The sequence below is a fragment of the Cryptococcus neoformans genome, chromosome 10, assembly GCF_000149245.1.
Source record: "Cryptococcus neoformans var. grubii H99 chromosome 10, complete sequence".
Classification (NCBI taxonomy): Eukaryota; Fungi; Basidiomycota; class Tremellomycetes; order Tremellales; family Cryptococcaceae; genus Cryptococcus; species Cryptococcus neoformans.
Window position 1 is genome coordinate 900,001 of NC_026754.1, and position 15,000 is coordinate 915,000.

The following is a 15,000-nucleotide window of genomic DNA, read 5'->3' on the forward strand; positions in this document are numbered from 1 at the left end:
CTCCTAAGGCGCGCATTACTCCCGGAAAAAGGAGCAATTGGTACAGTCAAAGCTAAAGTTGCGGATGAGCAAAAGATTTAATCCTGAACTGAGGTGTAGAAAAAACTCGCAGGATGGGCGGAAAGGACGGGAAGAAGTTACTGGAGTGCAAGTTCAGCTTCGGCTAATATGGACTCTATCTGAGTGTACCAAATAAATGGCTGTAAAGATAAAAATAAGGAGAAAGAGGTGGAGAGGGATGCTGGTAATAGTGTGCGACCGATGACAACCATTCCGCCGCCGACCGGAGGGGTTGTCTAATAAGTGGCACAGAACCTTGATCTCAAAGCCAAGGGTAAAATACTCGGGTGTTTCCCTTACATCATTGCTACCAAGATTTTACATTTCCCATCATTCCTGCATCGCTTACTGACAGCCATTGAGCCTTGATGCCGACCTAAAAACTTGATGCAGCCGGATTGCGTGCAGTGACTGAGCAGTCTAGTAGTACCAGATGAGCCACTCGCTAAAGTTAAGCCGATTGTCTGGATATCTGATGCCCTTGAACTCTACGCCTTCCATCTTTCTTGTGCTTCTTGCTGGCTGCCCCGTTCTATCCCATTTATGCCATCTGGCGCTTTCGGACAAGTGGATAACGCAAAAAAAGACGGAAAGAAGTAGACCTGAGAACTGAAAGACAAGCACGTCGACGCGTCAAGCGTGGGAATCTGGAATGTTAAACATTCCAACGCAGCCTCTCGCTGTCCGGTCCAACGAAATCACAAACCATAACTCACTTTCTCTTACCTCACTCCATAATTTTACGTCTTCAGTCATCCGCCGCTCGCGCATCTACTGGGCGCCAGCTGGGAATAAGAAGCGGAAGGATTAGCGAAAGAAAGGCATTAACACCAAGGACTAGAGACTGATAATCAAGAACCAGAAGCCAAACAGAAAAGACCGATAATGTTCTCCTCCGAGATAGCGCGTATGAGAAAATTGGGCGTTCAGGGGGTAAGTTCTCACACTAAGGTGCTGGTGTATGTTATCTTGCTGATAGGTTTAACTCTTACTCGCACTCTCACTCACTCTCTCGCTCGCTCCCTTTGTGTGTCTATGTGTGTGCGGCGTTCTCTCCCCTCTCTTGCCATCCGCACGTCTTTGCAATGGATGATCGCGGGGGAAATTAGATGCTTTTCCAAGCACTCAATCTGTTAACGGTAGTAGCCTCGGGGCTTATGATGTGGAAAGGCCTCTGTCTGTTTACGAATTCCGAAAGTCCCATCGTCGTTGTCCTGTCGTACGTCTCGTCATCTTTCTCGCACTTTCTTTTTAGAGGGTGGGTGGGGCTGATACAGGGGGGAAAATGCGATGTATCATATAATGTAGAGGATCGATGGAACCAGCGTTTTACAGGGGTGATATCCTGTTTCTCATGAACCCTGCGGATGTGCCGTATGAAGTTGGGGATATCACTGTTTACAAAGTGTACGTCCCTGTCTTCTTCTCCTTTTGGTCGTTCTCGAGTGGTGAGCTGATAGGATGTAAACTTTGGTGATGTAGCCCGGGGAGTGAGATACCGATAGTCCATCGAGTAATAGAGTCGCACATCACGTTAGTTTTTTCTCTTTTTCTCTTATTTTATACAAACCATCTTACACCCACTTTCCCCCCTAAAAAAACAGAAACACAACCCAACTTCTCCTCACAAAAGGCGACAACAACCCAGGAGATGATATCGTGCTCTACAACGGTCTTCAATGGATTGAACGTCGGCATATTATCGGTAAAGTTCGAGGGTGAGTGGCTTTGTCCATTCTCTGATATCGCAGTTCCGGCTATCACCTAGCAAGTGCTGCTTTTCCGTGCTTTCGTGAACCACAGTTGTACCTGTTCTGCCGTGGAAATGTGGTGTGGCACGATGTGGATGAGTGTCAGGATGAAGGGGAAAGTGAGCTAACCCAAGAAACTCGTGTCAGGTTCCTGCCATACGTCGGCTACGTAACGATTGCCATGGTGAGTCCAACAGTCCTCCACTCTCTTTATTCCAACCTCTTCACCCTCTATCAGGACCAGATGTGAAATAGCTAATTATGGTTTTTATATTGAAATAACGAAACTTTAGAACGATTTTCCGCAACTCAAATATGCGCTGTTGGGTACCATCGGTTTAGTCATGCTCGTCCAGCAAGAGCAATAGGAGTGCTTGAATCTGGTAGATGAACGTGAGGGGTTTTGTATCATATATGCATTATATGTCTTTTTTTCCAGAGTTTCTGAAGGACTATGCACGTGCAGTGTCTATTGGGACAAGGCCGAGGGGGGGAATATTCATAAAAGTTACTATATGCAAAGAGGTAACGTTGGCGATAACGTGTTTTTGGGTTTTGCAATTCAACTTGGCGTTTGTTGCTGGTCCGACCTTAACGCGGCCTCAAAACGCTTTGCGTCGATATTTTTGTCTTTTGGTTTTATTTTGAGAGATACACCTTTTCGTCTTATCATCTACATTTTACATTCATATCCATATTATCCTACAATATCTCATTTTGTGCCGGATTGGGCCAAAAAGAGTATTCATATCCCCAGGAAAGAGGGAAAAAGGAAACGACGACTAGCGATCATCCAGCTAACCAACGCGCTGCTACCAATTCAGCGACCAGCTCATATATCAGCTACCAGCCCAAATCCCCAAATACCCTTACCGATCTACCATGCCAAGGTCAGCCCGAATTGCCCATTCCCATCCCGAGATCGTAAACGTGAGGAAACAAAGAAAGACAAGAGCTGACAAGCGCGGCGGGCCCGGGTTGAACAGCGCGACAGACCAAACGTTAGAGAACCAGAATGAGGAAGAGTTGAATTCTCTGCATAGTAAAATCAAATCTCTTCGGTCGGTACGTCTATGTCTGCGTCTGCGTCCCGTGGAGTGCAGGGTGCGAAAAGATGGATTGGCTGATGCTTGGGATTGTGCGAAATGTAGGTGACGATCGATATTCTGGACGATGCGAATCGTCAGAATGATCAGGTGAGTTGTAACGTTTGTTTTGGTGTATGCATCTGCTGGATGCTGATTTGGTATATGTCTAGCTCGACAGAACTGTACGTTTCTTCCCTCTTCTTATTAATGGACAAGGATCTAACTCCCGCTCTCTTCACTATTATCAAAACAACAGACCAACACCTTCTCCTCATTCGCGTCGTCCCTCTTCTCCACCTCGCGCCACCACTCTCGCTCCGTCGCTGCCAACTCTGCTTTACGGCAGTACCGTGTGATTGCGTATATCGTGATGGGCGTGGTCGTGTTTTGGCTGGTGATGAAGGTTTGGAGGAGTGGACCAGGGCCGACGGCGCCGGCAGCAACACCGCACGAGGGAGAATATTAGGATTTACGAAGTATTAGGATTTACGAAGGAGTGATGTCTCTTTTTTGGTTTTTTGTTTGTATATTGTAAATGCATAGTCGATACTGCGGCACAGTCGAGTGTATTCCTCCGCCGAGATGAGATTGTCTATGGTGGGATGAGGCGATGTCTCCAGTCCACGTCGACAAGCGACCGACGTCGATGGGGGCCCACGTCGACAGCGATTCAAATGTAAAGCACAAGGATGGCATCGTTCTTTTCAATATACACTCTTCTCTAAATACACCTGATCCATGCCCTGTACATCCTCCAGATAGCACAAGGATGGCGCCCCCGGTAGGCAGCTTTGTGAATCTCGCTGTAAGTCACACTCTGCCTCTGCGTGGTATATTCGGTGCGCAGTGCAGAGGTAAACGCTGACATGCTGTGGGCTGTCCCCAACAGGACGCTCTGCATTTCAGAAGAAACAAGTCCTCTACAAACCTGCAGGCGCCCAGAGAAGTATGCCTGCCACGCCGGCCACAGTCGTCTCTCGATCTCCACCACACAGGTATGTCCTCTCTTGGCCATGTCTCCTGCGAGTGCCAACACGTCCCAAGCCAACACCCGCCGAAAAGACATCGACGAACACCTTCCCACCCAAGTCCTCGCCCGCATCCTCGCCTTTTGCTCCGCCCCCACCCTCTCCCGCTGCCTCACCGTCTCCCGCCTGTTCTTCCACCTCGCGGGCGACCTCCTCTACAGCGACATCGCCCTCACTTCCGAGCGCTTTGCCCCGGTCTTTCGCGGGTCGGCCGTCGTGCACGAAGCTGCCACCGGTAAAGTCGCTGTCGGCAGGAAGAAGTTCAAGGACAGGCTGTTGAAACGTACGCGGCAGGTGACGCTCTATTCACATGGCGACGATGAAGATGAAGACCAAGTACTCAGCGGCACCGCATGCCCGCCAACGCCGCTCAACACTGTCATGCCCAAGCTGCACACGCTGAGGATCGTCCTAGCCGATGCGTTCGACTACCACATGACGTTTTGCCCGAGGTACCCACACCGCTGCCCGCTCCTGAAAGAGTTGAGTATCGAAAAGCTGGTGATTCTGGGAGCGAGGACGCCGTTGGTGGTGTTACCACTCGCTTTCCCCGACAAGACGTCGCAGCCGACTACGCCCGTCGGTATCGAGACCGTATCGTCCTATCTTTCTGTACCTACGCTTGAGGTCGCACCTTCCATCGCTTCTTCCACGACCACTAGTACCCCCCCTTTTCACGGGAATCACTCTACGTTTTCACTCATACCACACAGAAACCACTCTCGCAACCCTAGCGTCAATCTGTCTCTTGCCCCGCCCTCCAGCCAAACCAACCAGGACAGGAAACCCCCACCCCGGGCTCCATCCCCAAGCAACACTCACCACCACTCCCCCCGCCTCCCTCCTCTATCGGAGCTTACCATCGTCATGCCCACCGGTCTTTCTTATGATGTGAAAGACTACCAGCCCCATTCACACTGTTTCCGACATAAACGGACGTTGGCTAGTATTGAGAAGGTGTCCATCGTTTTTTATACCCCTCCTCCTCCTCCTGCTGCGTATGGGAAGAAGACATGGGAAAAGGGACGAGAACAAATACAGACACAGACGCAAAGGCCATGGCAAACGGCATTCTACCTAGGTGAAAACTCCAATTCCATGACGAGCTACATCTCCCTCGCGGACGATATCGCCGAGACCGTCCTCTCCCTCCCGTCTACCACTGAAATCTTCATCGTCGGCTGCGAAACCCTCGATGGGGAATTGTTCAATATGGGGATGAATACGATGCAAGAGGGGAAAAAGAAAGTGGGGAGGGTAATGAGGGAGAAGATCTGTGGAAGGGTAGAAGCGAAATGGTGGGCGAGCAGAGAGAAAGGGGATGTGAGAAAGGTGGTGGGAAAGATCAGGTTTTTGGAGCTGGAAGAGTGGTTGGAAGGGGATGGGAAGGGGGACGTCGATGGATGGGATTTGGATAAATGGGCCGAGGACGCTGAGTAGTTTTTCTTTTCTTTTTTATTATTATCAAAACGGTATAAATTTGTAGAGTAAGAACCAAGAGACAAGTTGTAGAAAATGATCAAGCTGTATTCATACATGCAAAGAAAAAAAAGAGACAATTCCAAAGCCAAAAATCACGTTGAAAAGAAATGTTTGTTTTACTTTGTCTTCTCCGACTCTTGCACCTCATTCTGTCTCTCCAACTCTCCCTTATACCACGTCGTCCAAGTCTTCATCCCTTCCTCCATCCCTACCACGGGCGAATAACCCAACAGCCTCCTTGCCTTTTCGATATCATAAAACCTCTGCTGCGTAGCTTGGCTGACCCTGAACCTCGTGAAACCGGGTTCCTTGCCGGAAAGCTTACTAAAGATCTCGGCAAGAGAAGCAAGGATCAAACCGAGCATGGTGGAGAGAACGATGGTGTAAGGGGGGACGTGGCCCAGCTGACGCCAGATGGTCCGGGCAAAGTCCCAAAAGTAAATAGGTTCACCGTTCGTGATGAAATACGCTTGCCCAGCGATCGGGATCCCCTCCCCTTCCTCATCTTCGTCCTTTTGCGCTTCCGCACTGAATTGATCCATCTTTGTCCTCAACACAGGCCTCAAATCCGTCTCATCCACCCAACCGCCTTCAAACCGCTGTGCAGCCAACAAATCCGCCTGCGTAGGGTGCTCGTTCGGCCCGAGAGGCCGAGCGGCCGAAGTGGGGATACGATAAGCACCGAGCGTATTATTAATAGCAGGCAGAGGTTCGCGGAGCGCGTGATAAGGGTAAGCGGACCCGAGTTTGTCCGCCGCGAGGAGGTGGGCATGGGCAATGTTGCCGACGTAGGTGAAGTCGCCCAAGTTGGTGTTGTCGCCAATCTGCCACTTGGTTTGGCCGTTTTTCACGACACTGTAGAATCCAGAGATCATCTGTCTGTCACCCGGACCGAAAATCCCCGCTGGGCGGATCGCACAGGTCAACAGCTTGGCCCCGCCCTCACCTCCTTTTTCTTGCCCGTTAGCCTCCAAGACCATCTTCTCAGCAGCGACCTTTGTTTCGTTATACGCATCCAACGCGACAGCAGGATAATCCAACCTCTCGTCGGCATCGCAGATATCCTCCTTGCCAGAGTAGATCACACCACCAGAAGAGGTATAGACGAGCTTGGAGACGGTGGAGGAAGGGGAGAGGATGGCGTCGAGCAGGGTACGGGTACCGGTGACATTGACTTTTTCATACAACTCGCGGCCCATACCATGGGTAGGGGAAGCAGTATGGATGACTACTGTTGCTCGAGACTAGATACAGTTACAAATGGATGTTAGCACGCCCATAAAAGTGACAAGAAGTAATAAGTGGGGAAAGGGGGCGTGGAGGAGGGAAGAACGTACCTTGACGAGCGCGTTCTCGACGTCTTGGGGGTTTGACAAATCTCCAGTGTAAAAGTTGACATTCCTACCCATCCCATCAATACCACATCTTATTCGATACTCTGATAAATGGCCGACAACTCACGAGTCAAAGTGTCTCTGGACAATGTCAAACACCGAGACCTGCGTCTCTCCTCTACCCAAGAGCTGCTCGACGATATGTCTACCGAGAAATCCGCATCCACCAACAACGAGGTACGATTCGAACGTAGGCGGCGAGTTGGACATGTTTTTTCCTGGTGGTGGGGAAAAAGTAATGAAAGAATAGTTGAGAGGGAAAGAGGTGAATCCAATCCAGTTCCTTTCCTGGCGATGGGCAGCACGCGAGGTGGATGTATGGCACGACAGGACAGTTACGTAATCCAGGTTGGTCTTATGTAACACATAGGGGCGTGTCTGCCTTCGGCCTACGTCTGGTCGATTATATAGACCGTTTCCTCCGGCTCATGTTCCCATCTACATACGATCAACTTCCGTATCTCGCTGTATTCCTTGATAAATGGTAGATCTGAAGGCTACAGATGTTACCCATATTGGTTTTCTTTTGCAAGATTTCAATAAGCGTCTTCATTAGTATAACGGTTAGTATAACCGCTTCTCAGTATCTAGTTATGCTAGTTCTGTTCGCGGTAGACCAGGGTTCAACTCCCTGATGGAGAATTACTTTTTACGCTTTTTATTGACTCTATAGAGTGTATATGCATAAATATGCAAAGTTGTGTAAGAGCAAAAGAGCTTTTTGAGAGCGAAAAACAGCAGCAATTTTTATTTCCGATTTCGGAAAAAAATACTCGCTGAAATGTGAATTTCTCACGGTGCTCAGATGCGGCCTCCACTTTTGGTAACTGTTTTTTTCACGTACCGTCGCGGCAGGGATAAATAATTATATAGCTGTAAGTTTGAGAATCAGCCGTTGGCCAAGAAGCACTGAGAAGAGATCGACAGCCGACAGAGAGAAAGATAGTAACAAAGTAACGTAACCTGTTGAGAGCACAAGTTCCATTAACGAAGCAGCAAACGGATTAACCCGTCGGAAGAGAGAACACAACGATCGAGAAAACATTGAAAAGCCGCGTCTGACATCGTGGGAAACCTCCCTTCTTCGAGAAGGGAAAGTACTTCATATGCTCGCAAGAAAATCTTCTCAATCTCAAATTCATTCGGTTGAAGGTATACATCATGCAAAGGCCTGGAAAAAGTATAAAAAGTAATTCTCCATCAGGGAGTTGAACCCTGGTCTACCGCGAACAGAACTAGAAGAACCAGATACTGAGAAGCGGTTATACTAACCGTTATACTAATGAAGATATTATTGAAATGTAGTTAGGTATAAGGCTTATAAACAGCATCATGCGGTCGTGAGGACAGGATACATTAATACTCACCAATGTTATTCTTATTGAACAAGGCAGCGCCTGCGATGGTCCTGAATTTACAAAGCGCTGCGCCCATTTCCATTTACCAACGTACATTAGCAGGAAAAGACATGCATGTTTATTGACCTTTTGCCACTACACCGTAGAAAAGTCTCAAATACTATGATATCATCTCATCTCTAATCTAAACAAAATAAAGGGAAAAAAATGAAGAGAACTACACAGCACCGACGCCGGGAACAGAGGTAGCAGCAGGAGCAGGCTCAGACGTCACCTTGGCCTTTGGTCGGGGGTCGATCTTTCTAGCGGGGTCTTGGAAGTATTGGAGGACTTCGTCGGTGACGGCGGCTCGGTTCTAGAAAGAAGAAAAAAAGTTTAGCCATGGTACGGAAGGAAGGAAGAGCAATGAAAAGACAAACCTTTTGGAACTCGCCGACAACCTCCTGGAGCTTCTCAATACAAGCCTCCTTCATCTCTCTAGTACTCAGAGTACCCCTCCTATACTCACTCGCCAGCTTCTCCATCTTGGCATCATCCTCCTCAAAGAAACTCAAGTATTGATACGCGATATCCACATCGGGGTTACCGCCATACTTTTCGTGGTCTTCCTTTGTTGCACCACCACCGGAGAAGGCGTGGGACTTGATTTTCTTGGCGATCTTTTTAGCGTCGTCGGTCATGAAGATCGCGGTGTTTTCCTTGGAGGCGGACATCTTGGTACCGGCACCTTGGAGGGCTGGGAGGAATTTGGCGTGAAGGAGAGCAGGTTTCTTGTAGCCCAATCGGTCGGCAGAGTCTCGGGTGAGGAGGAACTTGAATGAACGTTCAGCTGAGCTCATTTGGAAGTAAGAGGTGAAAGAGTACTCACGTAAGGGTCCTGATCGATGGCACAAGGGATCAAAGCGGGAATGTCATCGCGCGTACCAAAGATTTGAGGGAAAGAGTTGCAGAAGGAAGGGGTTGCTTGAACGGCGGCAAAGTGGAACATGCCGACGTTGTCAGAGTCGCTGAAGCCGAAAATGTTTCTGCTTTGGCTGAGAGTGATGGTCTTGGAGATGAGGTTGACGTTCTCGTAGAAGACACCACTGTAGTCTGGTTAGAAGGGTTCTACTGTAGGGGAAGTTGCGACATACCTGACAGTGTTCAAGTCGGAGAAGATAAAAGTCTTCTCAGGGATGACACCACAAGCAATGATGTCCTTGATGTTGTCCTGGCCCATCTTCTTGTAGTATCGGAGGAGATCAAGAGGTTTCTTGGCCTTGATCTTCTTCATGAGCTCTTGCTGCTTCTTGGCGTCTCGTTCAAGGAGGTATTTTTCATCGTCAGTGATCTGGATGACGAGGGGGACGTTGAAGACTCGTTGCAAATAGCTTGTACCTTCATTAGTCACGCACCGAGATGAAGACGATGGAACTTACGCAGTGAACATGAAGGGGACAAGGTGGCCCATGTGCATGGAGTCACTACTGGGTCCTCGACCAGTGTAAAGGTAGAAGGGTTGTCCCCTTTCGTATCGATCGAGGATCAAGTTGAAATCTCTGCCATAATAATTAGTTATCGCATCTGGCTTGAGAACAAGAGAATGAACTGACCGATGAGAATAGAAGGTACCTCGTCTCAAGAGAGGATGAGGCTTCTGACCAGTGAGTCTCTCAAATCGCTCGAGCAATTCTTGGGAGATGAGGGTAGCGCCAAATCGTTTTGTAATTTTCTCGTAGTCACTGGAAAGATATTAGCGACGAGTAAAAAACCTATTGAAAAGGATGCTTACATGGCAAGCTCCCTTCCAGAAGCATCTACACCGCCTTCAACATCAAAAGGAGTAATCTTCTGCTCCTTGACTGTGACAGGAGCGCTAATTTCCTCAGCTTCAGGGATGGTAGGTGTTCTGGGAAGAGCGGGCTCGCTGAGTGCAGATCAGTATGACTTCATTCGCCCTTTCAAAAAAGAAAAAAAATGGCTTACGCCCTGCTGGTATGTCTCGAATGAGTCATCCTCTTGGGCTCCTTGACTGCCTCAGGCACCTCATCCGCGAGTTTGACCTTTTCCCAGTCATCGGCACTGACGCCCTGCTTGCCACCATTGTCCTCCCTAGAAGCAGAGCTTCCGCCTTCTTCGGGACCGAAGATCCTTTCAGGCTGAGGCAACTTCATCTGGGCGAGCCTTTCAGAAAGTTGTTTAGACATGGATTCGGAACGAGCCTTGTGTCTGGCTTGGACGATAGCCTCAGGCTCTGGACCGGAGATGTCCCCAGTATCGGTAGTCGCATCGGAAAAGGGAGAAAGGGCAGAGTCGGGATTGGCCGATGACTGCAGGTTGGAGGTGGAGAGTTTGAGTCCTGTGGGAGCAGGGAGATCAAGCATGGAGAGCTGTTTTGCGATAGTGCCTGGAGTCATTGCGCCAGACTTGGAAGGCTGGTCTGGGGTCTGCATTGTGGGTTTCGGCTTCTTTGTGGTGTATGTGCGACGTGTGAGATTGGAGGAGAAAGAAAGGGCCTTGAGGAGGCGATGGGGTGGGGGCATGCAGGGGTGGGAAGGTAAAAGATCTGGCTGAGAATTACCGCAAGACGCCCATGTATCGAGTACGAGTAGTGGTGGCTGGTGGTGGTGGTGGGATAATAATAATAATAATAACAGACAAGTCGTGACGTGGCATTTCTGACCTTCCTTTCGAGTCGTCTTTTCCATCATGGCGATTAAGCCAACAACAGGTATGACTCGATGCATATGAAGGCGAATCAATTCGTCACAGTGCCCAGCCCAGCGTAATCTATGATTAGGCGTACGATAAATGCTATCACACCTGAACTGCTCTGCTCAACTACAGGATCAAGTTACCAAAAAAGCCAAAAGGCAAAAAGTCAAGGCTCGACGGGATTTGAACCCGCGACCGCTAGATAAACTCCAGTTCACGACCTCGAAGTCTAGAATGCTACCACTGCAACACAAGCCCTTGACGATATTTATAAGATTTTAGCTTTTCCAGATTCCGCACAAACACTTTGTTGCTAATTAAATTTCCATTTGCTATAAACGCGTCGCGTCGCGTCAATTTCCACAGTGATCAATCCCTTTCGTTTTCTCTCTTTTCGTCCGTAATTAATTCTTTCCGCATCTTCCTTCATCCCTGTACATTAATCCCTTCAGAAATCACTGACAGGATGGCCGATCTCCACGACCTCTTCAATTCCCCACCTCGTCCTCCTCCTCGCGCGGTTCACTCCCTCTCCCCTTCTACACCCGCACGCGCGACGCGTCCAAACGAAAACCCACTCTTCTTCTCTCCCGGCCTATCTCCAGGCTACGAACCGGGCGGCAGGGAAACGTCAGGGATTGGCTCCAGCGCTCAAAGCGTTTATGTTTCCGAACGATCTCCGTCCCCTCCAGCGGGACCGCGGATGATAAGAGTGGGAGAACAAAGGGAGCAAGATGCTACGAATGGGATTGTCCGTATTCGACATGCGGTCAATATTCTGCCCGCTGACGACTCTGCTTTTGGCGGAAATGGATCCGGGACGTTTCCCGAGGGTGCAGCAGGAGCGACAGGAGGTGGAAGGGGAGGAAGATGGAATAATGGGGTGTTTGTGAATAACAGTGTTATCCACGATCCATTAGCTGGTATAGGAGGGGATGATGGTGACGATGATGAGGAAGGGGATGCCATTGGGAAAAAGAGGGTCATTGCGAAAGTCGATGCTGATCGGTAGGTTCTTGCTAATCTCCCTTTTTCCCAATCCTCTAACTGACTCTACTTCTCTTCTCTCCCTTCCCTACTGCTCTCTTTTACTCTCCTTTCCCTCCCGTCCCCTCCGTCCTATTCATCCCCACTTTATCCAGCCTCCTCAGCGAAAATGGCATCCCAGCTCTTTGCCGCGCCGCCAAAAAGTTCAAACCACGGGGTAAAGGCCGTGAAGCCGACGACCTCCGCCAGGTGCTGAACATGTACCAAATGTGGGCGCACGGCATGTTTCCCAAAGGTGATTTTGCGCATACGATGCATCGGACAGAGACCGTTTGTAGGTCCAGGCGGATGGAGGTGGGTTTTCTACATTCTTTTTCACGTCTCTCTTCTCCTTCTCCATTGCGTTAACGCGCGAGTTATGTTTGGGCTAATTGTACTACCTGCGCACGCACAGTCGGCGTTGTCAGGTTTTAAAGACGCATTCAACCCACGCCCGCCTACATCACCTCGGGAATTCTCAAACTCTCCTCGAGCTTCTCCTTCTCGCTCTCGTTCCCTTTCTCCCTCTGGTTCTCCCTCTCGTGCCCGTTCCACCTCTTCCAATTCCAACTCCAACCCTTTCCTCGTCCCAACAAACACCACCACCGCCCATCTCAACGAAAGAGAACCATTGTTCGACCCCGCCGACCTAGAGGACGACCCTGACGATGGTCCTGAAATGGAATACCTCTTGGCGAGGGAGGCAGAGATGATTATGGAGGCTGAGGCCGCTGCTGCGGCTGAGCGAGTGGACGCAGAGGCGGAGGCGAAGACTGATGCGATGATAGGGGCAGAGATAGAAGCTATGGAAGGAGAAGAAGATGAGTTTGGAGGGTTGTACGACTAGTTTTGGGGCGTTAACTTGATATGATCGTGATGTCAGGCCAATGTATATATTTATCGCCAATCAAACCAAACCGACCGCCAGATTATCTCGGCCCTGTCGATAAAGCGTTGGGTATTGTCCATTTGCCTCTTGCACGGGTGTACAAAACCGGCCAGATGCATACGATTCGCCAAGGCTAAAACCGAAACAAAAACAAGGACGAATATGCGTACTAACAGCACCTAGAAAAGGTCATACAAAAAGATGATAATAGGACATACGTCATAGGCAAGGTTTACCACAATGGATATGGGCATGGGACATTCGATAAGAGTATTGTTACAAAAAAACAATTTCTTTACTAGACGGATGTGGTAGAGACAGAGACGATAAAAAAAGACTGAAGACAAAAAAGGGGACGGTGATACGATACAGACTGGACGTAGAGAGAGAAAGGGATGGTAAGAAAGCCGTATCGTGTGTGAGGTTGTTGGTTGATCATGTGTTTGTCGCTTGTTGCACTGTGCTTTGTCTGGTAATTGTGAGTTATGGGTTGATGGATCATCAAGAGTTATGGAAGCAAAGAAAAAAGGCCGTTTTTCTTTTGCCGGTTCCTTTTTTCTTTGCTCGTTTGCGTGAACTTGTTGGCTGTACAACGCAGTTACGTTACACGAACTGGCCGCCGAAAAACCGAACCAAAAAGACAGCGAGTTCGATCATAAATTTCTTTAGAAACCTATCAGCCGCCTGTTCGATAGCCAAAAGAACGTCCCAAGGACTCACATTAATCCTAATCTTCATCCATATCCATCGTCTCCTCCTCTTCCCTCTCTACATCCTCCTTCTCCTTCTCATGATCACTCTCCTCTTCCAGTCTTACACTTAAACTGCTCCGTAACCTACTCGGCTTTCTCTGTCCTCCTACTCCTAGTCCCCCTTGCCCGCCAACGCCTGACCCGCCAAACCCGACACCTCCGACACCCCTATTCAACCCCCTTCCCAACCCCAACCGCAGTACATTTCCCAACTCTGTACCCAAGTCTTCCACGTCTCTCCAAAACGCGTGAGCCCGAGCACGGGCGGCACGAGATTTTGTCGCTTGCAGTTGGGCGGCAGTGGGGATGAGGTCAATTTCTATTTGGTCGGGTGAAAAGGCAAGTTGATGAGAGTATGGGTGAGGGTGGGAAAGGAAAGAGGTGACAGGAGGTAGAGGGGGGGGGGAAGACTTAGATGTAGAAGTGACAGGCGCCGTAGCCAACGGAGAGGGAATGTAATTATATCCTTGTCCTGACCTCGCTGTTGATCGAGGTGTACCTAGTCCCCCTGCCCCTACTCCAGCTCCCCACCCTTCCACGGCATTCTCGCTTATACTACCATTCCCAATCACAACATCTTGATCGACAAGCAGACCCGTCAAGGAGGATTGGGAGGACGTTGAGCAAGAACGTTGGCGAGCTCGTTTGGAAGCTGGTTCAGCCATGTATGTATCGGGCGATACGGGGCCTGTGGTTGAGGCTGATGCTGTGGCTGGTATGGAAGGCGAGATCGAGGAACCGGAGGAACTGCCGGATACATACGCGGACGCAACGGCAGAAGCAGAAGGGGAATAGGAGTGAGAGTGCGAATGGGAGATGGTAGGTGACATCGTCCTGGCAAGCGACAACTCTGGCGACGACAAGGATGAGGGGTTCACATGCCCATTCGAACCAAACATGGAAGAATGATCGGCTCTGCGACCAAACTTGGCTTTACTCGATCGAGCGCGGACCATGGGTCGAGGAGCAGGGATGACAGTAGGGACCTTGCCACCCACCCCAAGCATAAGGGGTGCATCCTTCTCAATCTCTTTTTCTTTCACTGATCGGGTATCATCCATAGGATCATCTATCAAGTCATCAGTCGATGAGAATCGACCCCATTCCGGGCCAGGTGTTGTTGTAGACAATGCCAATGTTGGCATCGCATCGTCCTCCGCGCGACCACGTTTGGGTTTACGCGGTACACCCCATCGTTTAAAAGTGACGCTATTCAGCAGAGGGGGGAGTGCCAGCGGCGTAGGTGGAGAGATGGGTGTGGATGCATGGGTAGGGGTAGGAGACGATGTCGGTGAGTCGGTGGGAAGCATGCTTGATATTATCTGGTGATCGGCAACCGGGTGGTTCGTTCCGGTGATTGAGTGCGCGAAAAAACAAAGCTGCGGGGTTGGCAGTGACTGCATACATGTGTTTATCGTCAGCGCCAGTTGGTCATAGGGAGAAGGGAGAAGGTATGACAATGTGATCTGGTTCGTTGA

General features: G+C 49.6%; 7 protein-coding genes and 3 non-coding genes; 5 read left to right on the plus strand and 5 right to left on the minus strand.

The window, feature by feature from the left end:
- Positions 1-620: 620 nt before the first annotated feature.
- Positions 621-2,250, plus strand: CNAG_04608 (signal peptidase I). XM_012196644.1 has 7 exons: positions 621-993; positions 1,170-1,279; positions 1,369-1,467; positions 1,543-1,593; positions 1,665-1,778; positions 1,959-1,995; positions 2,105-2,250. Exons 1-7 carry the CDS (start codon positions 946-948, stop codon positions 2,177-2,179), a joined length of 534 nt encoding a protein of 177 aa, XP_012052034.1. The 5' UTR covers positions 621-945; the 3' UTR covers positions 2,180-2,250.
- Positions 2,251-2,397: 147 nt separating this feature from the next.
- CNAG_04607 (hypothetical protein) lies at positions 2,398-3,469 on the plus strand. XM_012196705.1 has 5 exons: positions 2,398-2,701; positions 2,798-2,876; positions 2,963-3,007; positions 3,070-3,081; positions 3,156-3,469. Exons 1-5 carry the CDS (start codon positions 2,694-2,696, stop codon positions 3,363-3,365), a joined length of 354 nt encoding a protein of 117 aa, XP_012052095.1. The 5' UTR covers positions 2,398-2,693; the 3' UTR covers positions 3,366-3,469.
- An 84-nt stretch (positions 3,470-3,553) lies between these two features.
- CNAG_04606 (hypothetical protein) lies at positions 3,554-5,551 on the plus strand. XM_012196645.1 has 3 exons: positions 3,554-3,704; positions 3,789-3,894; positions 3,944-5,551. Exons 1-3 carry the CDS (start codon positions 3,669-3,671, stop codon positions 5,365-5,367), a joined length of 1,566 nt encoding a protein of 521 aa, XP_012052035.1. The 5' UTR covers positions 3,554-3,668; the 3' UTR covers positions 5,368-5,551.
- Positions 5,342-7,224, minus strand: CNAG_04605 (sterol-4alpha-carboxylate 3-dehydrogenase (decarboxylating)). XM_012196704.1 has 3 exons: positions 6,871-7,224; positions 6,747-6,810; positions 5,342-6,653 (listed from the first exon to the last, which is right to left on the minus strand). Exons 1-3 carry the CDS (start codon positions 7,011-7,013, stop codon positions 5,526-5,528), a joined length of 1,335 nt encoding a protein of 444 aa, XP_012052094.1. The 5' UTR covers positions 7,014-7,224; the 3' UTR covers positions 5,342-5,525.
- A 125-nt stretch (positions 7,225-7,349) lies between these two features.
- On the plus strand, positions 7,350-7,445 carry CNAG_10127. Its single transcript has one exon. It is a non-coding gene; the product is annotated as a tRNA-Glu (tRNA).
- A 551-nt stretch (positions 7,446-7,996) lies between these two features.
- CNAG_10128 lies at positions 7,997-8,092 on the minus strand. Its single transcript has one exon. It is a non-coding gene; the product is annotated as a tRNA-Glu (tRNA).
- A 161-nt stretch (positions 8,093-8,253) lies between these two features.
- Positions 8,254-10,749, minus strand: CNAG_04604 (tryptophan-tRNA ligase). XM_012196646.1 has 8 exons: positions 10,127-10,749; positions 9,933-10,067; positions 9,754-9,882; positions 9,580-9,699; positions 9,295-9,531; positions 9,030-9,246; positions 8,581-8,973; positions 8,254-8,516 (listed from the first exon to the last, which is right to left on the minus strand). The coding sequence occupies exons 1-8, from the start codon at positions 10,681-10,683 to the stop codon at positions 8,379-8,381; spliced, it is 1,926 nt and encodes a 641-aa protein (XP_012052036.1). The 5' UTR covers positions 10,684-10,749; the 3' UTR covers positions 8,254-8,378.
- Positions 10,750-11,023: 274 nt separating this feature from the next.
- Positions 11,024-11,113, minus strand: CNAG_10129. The gene has a single exon. It is a non-coding gene; the product is annotated as a tRNA-Arg (tRNA).
- Positions 11,114-11,184: 71 nt separating this feature from the next.
- Positions 11,185-12,787, plus strand: CNAG_04603 (replication fork protection complex subunit Csm3/Swi3). The gene is made up of 3 exons (XM_012196703.1): positions 11,185-11,863; positions 11,998-12,196; positions 12,297-12,787. Exons 1-3 carry the CDS (start codon positions 11,322-11,324, stop codon positions 12,726-12,728), a joined length of 1,173 nt encoding a protein of 390 aa, XP_012052093.1. The 5' UTR covers positions 11,185-11,321; the 3' UTR covers positions 12,729-12,787.
- Positions 12,788-12,844: 57 nt separating this feature from the next.
- CNAG_04602 (hypothetical protein) overlaps positions 12,845-15,000 on the minus strand; it is a 2,607-nt gene continuing 451 nt past the window's right edge. Inside the window, exons 3-4 of the mRNA XM_012196702.1 lie at positions 13,491-14,919; positions 12,845-13,433 (exon numbers count right to left, since the gene is read on the minus strand). Of these exons, the coding sequence (XP_012052092.1) occupies positions 13,498-14,832 (1,335 nt within the window). The 5' untranslated portion in view covers positions 14,833-14,919 and the 3' untranslated portion in view covers positions 12,845-13,433; positions 13,491-13,497. The remainder of the gene's footprint in view (positions 13,434-13,490; positions 14,920-15,000) is intronic.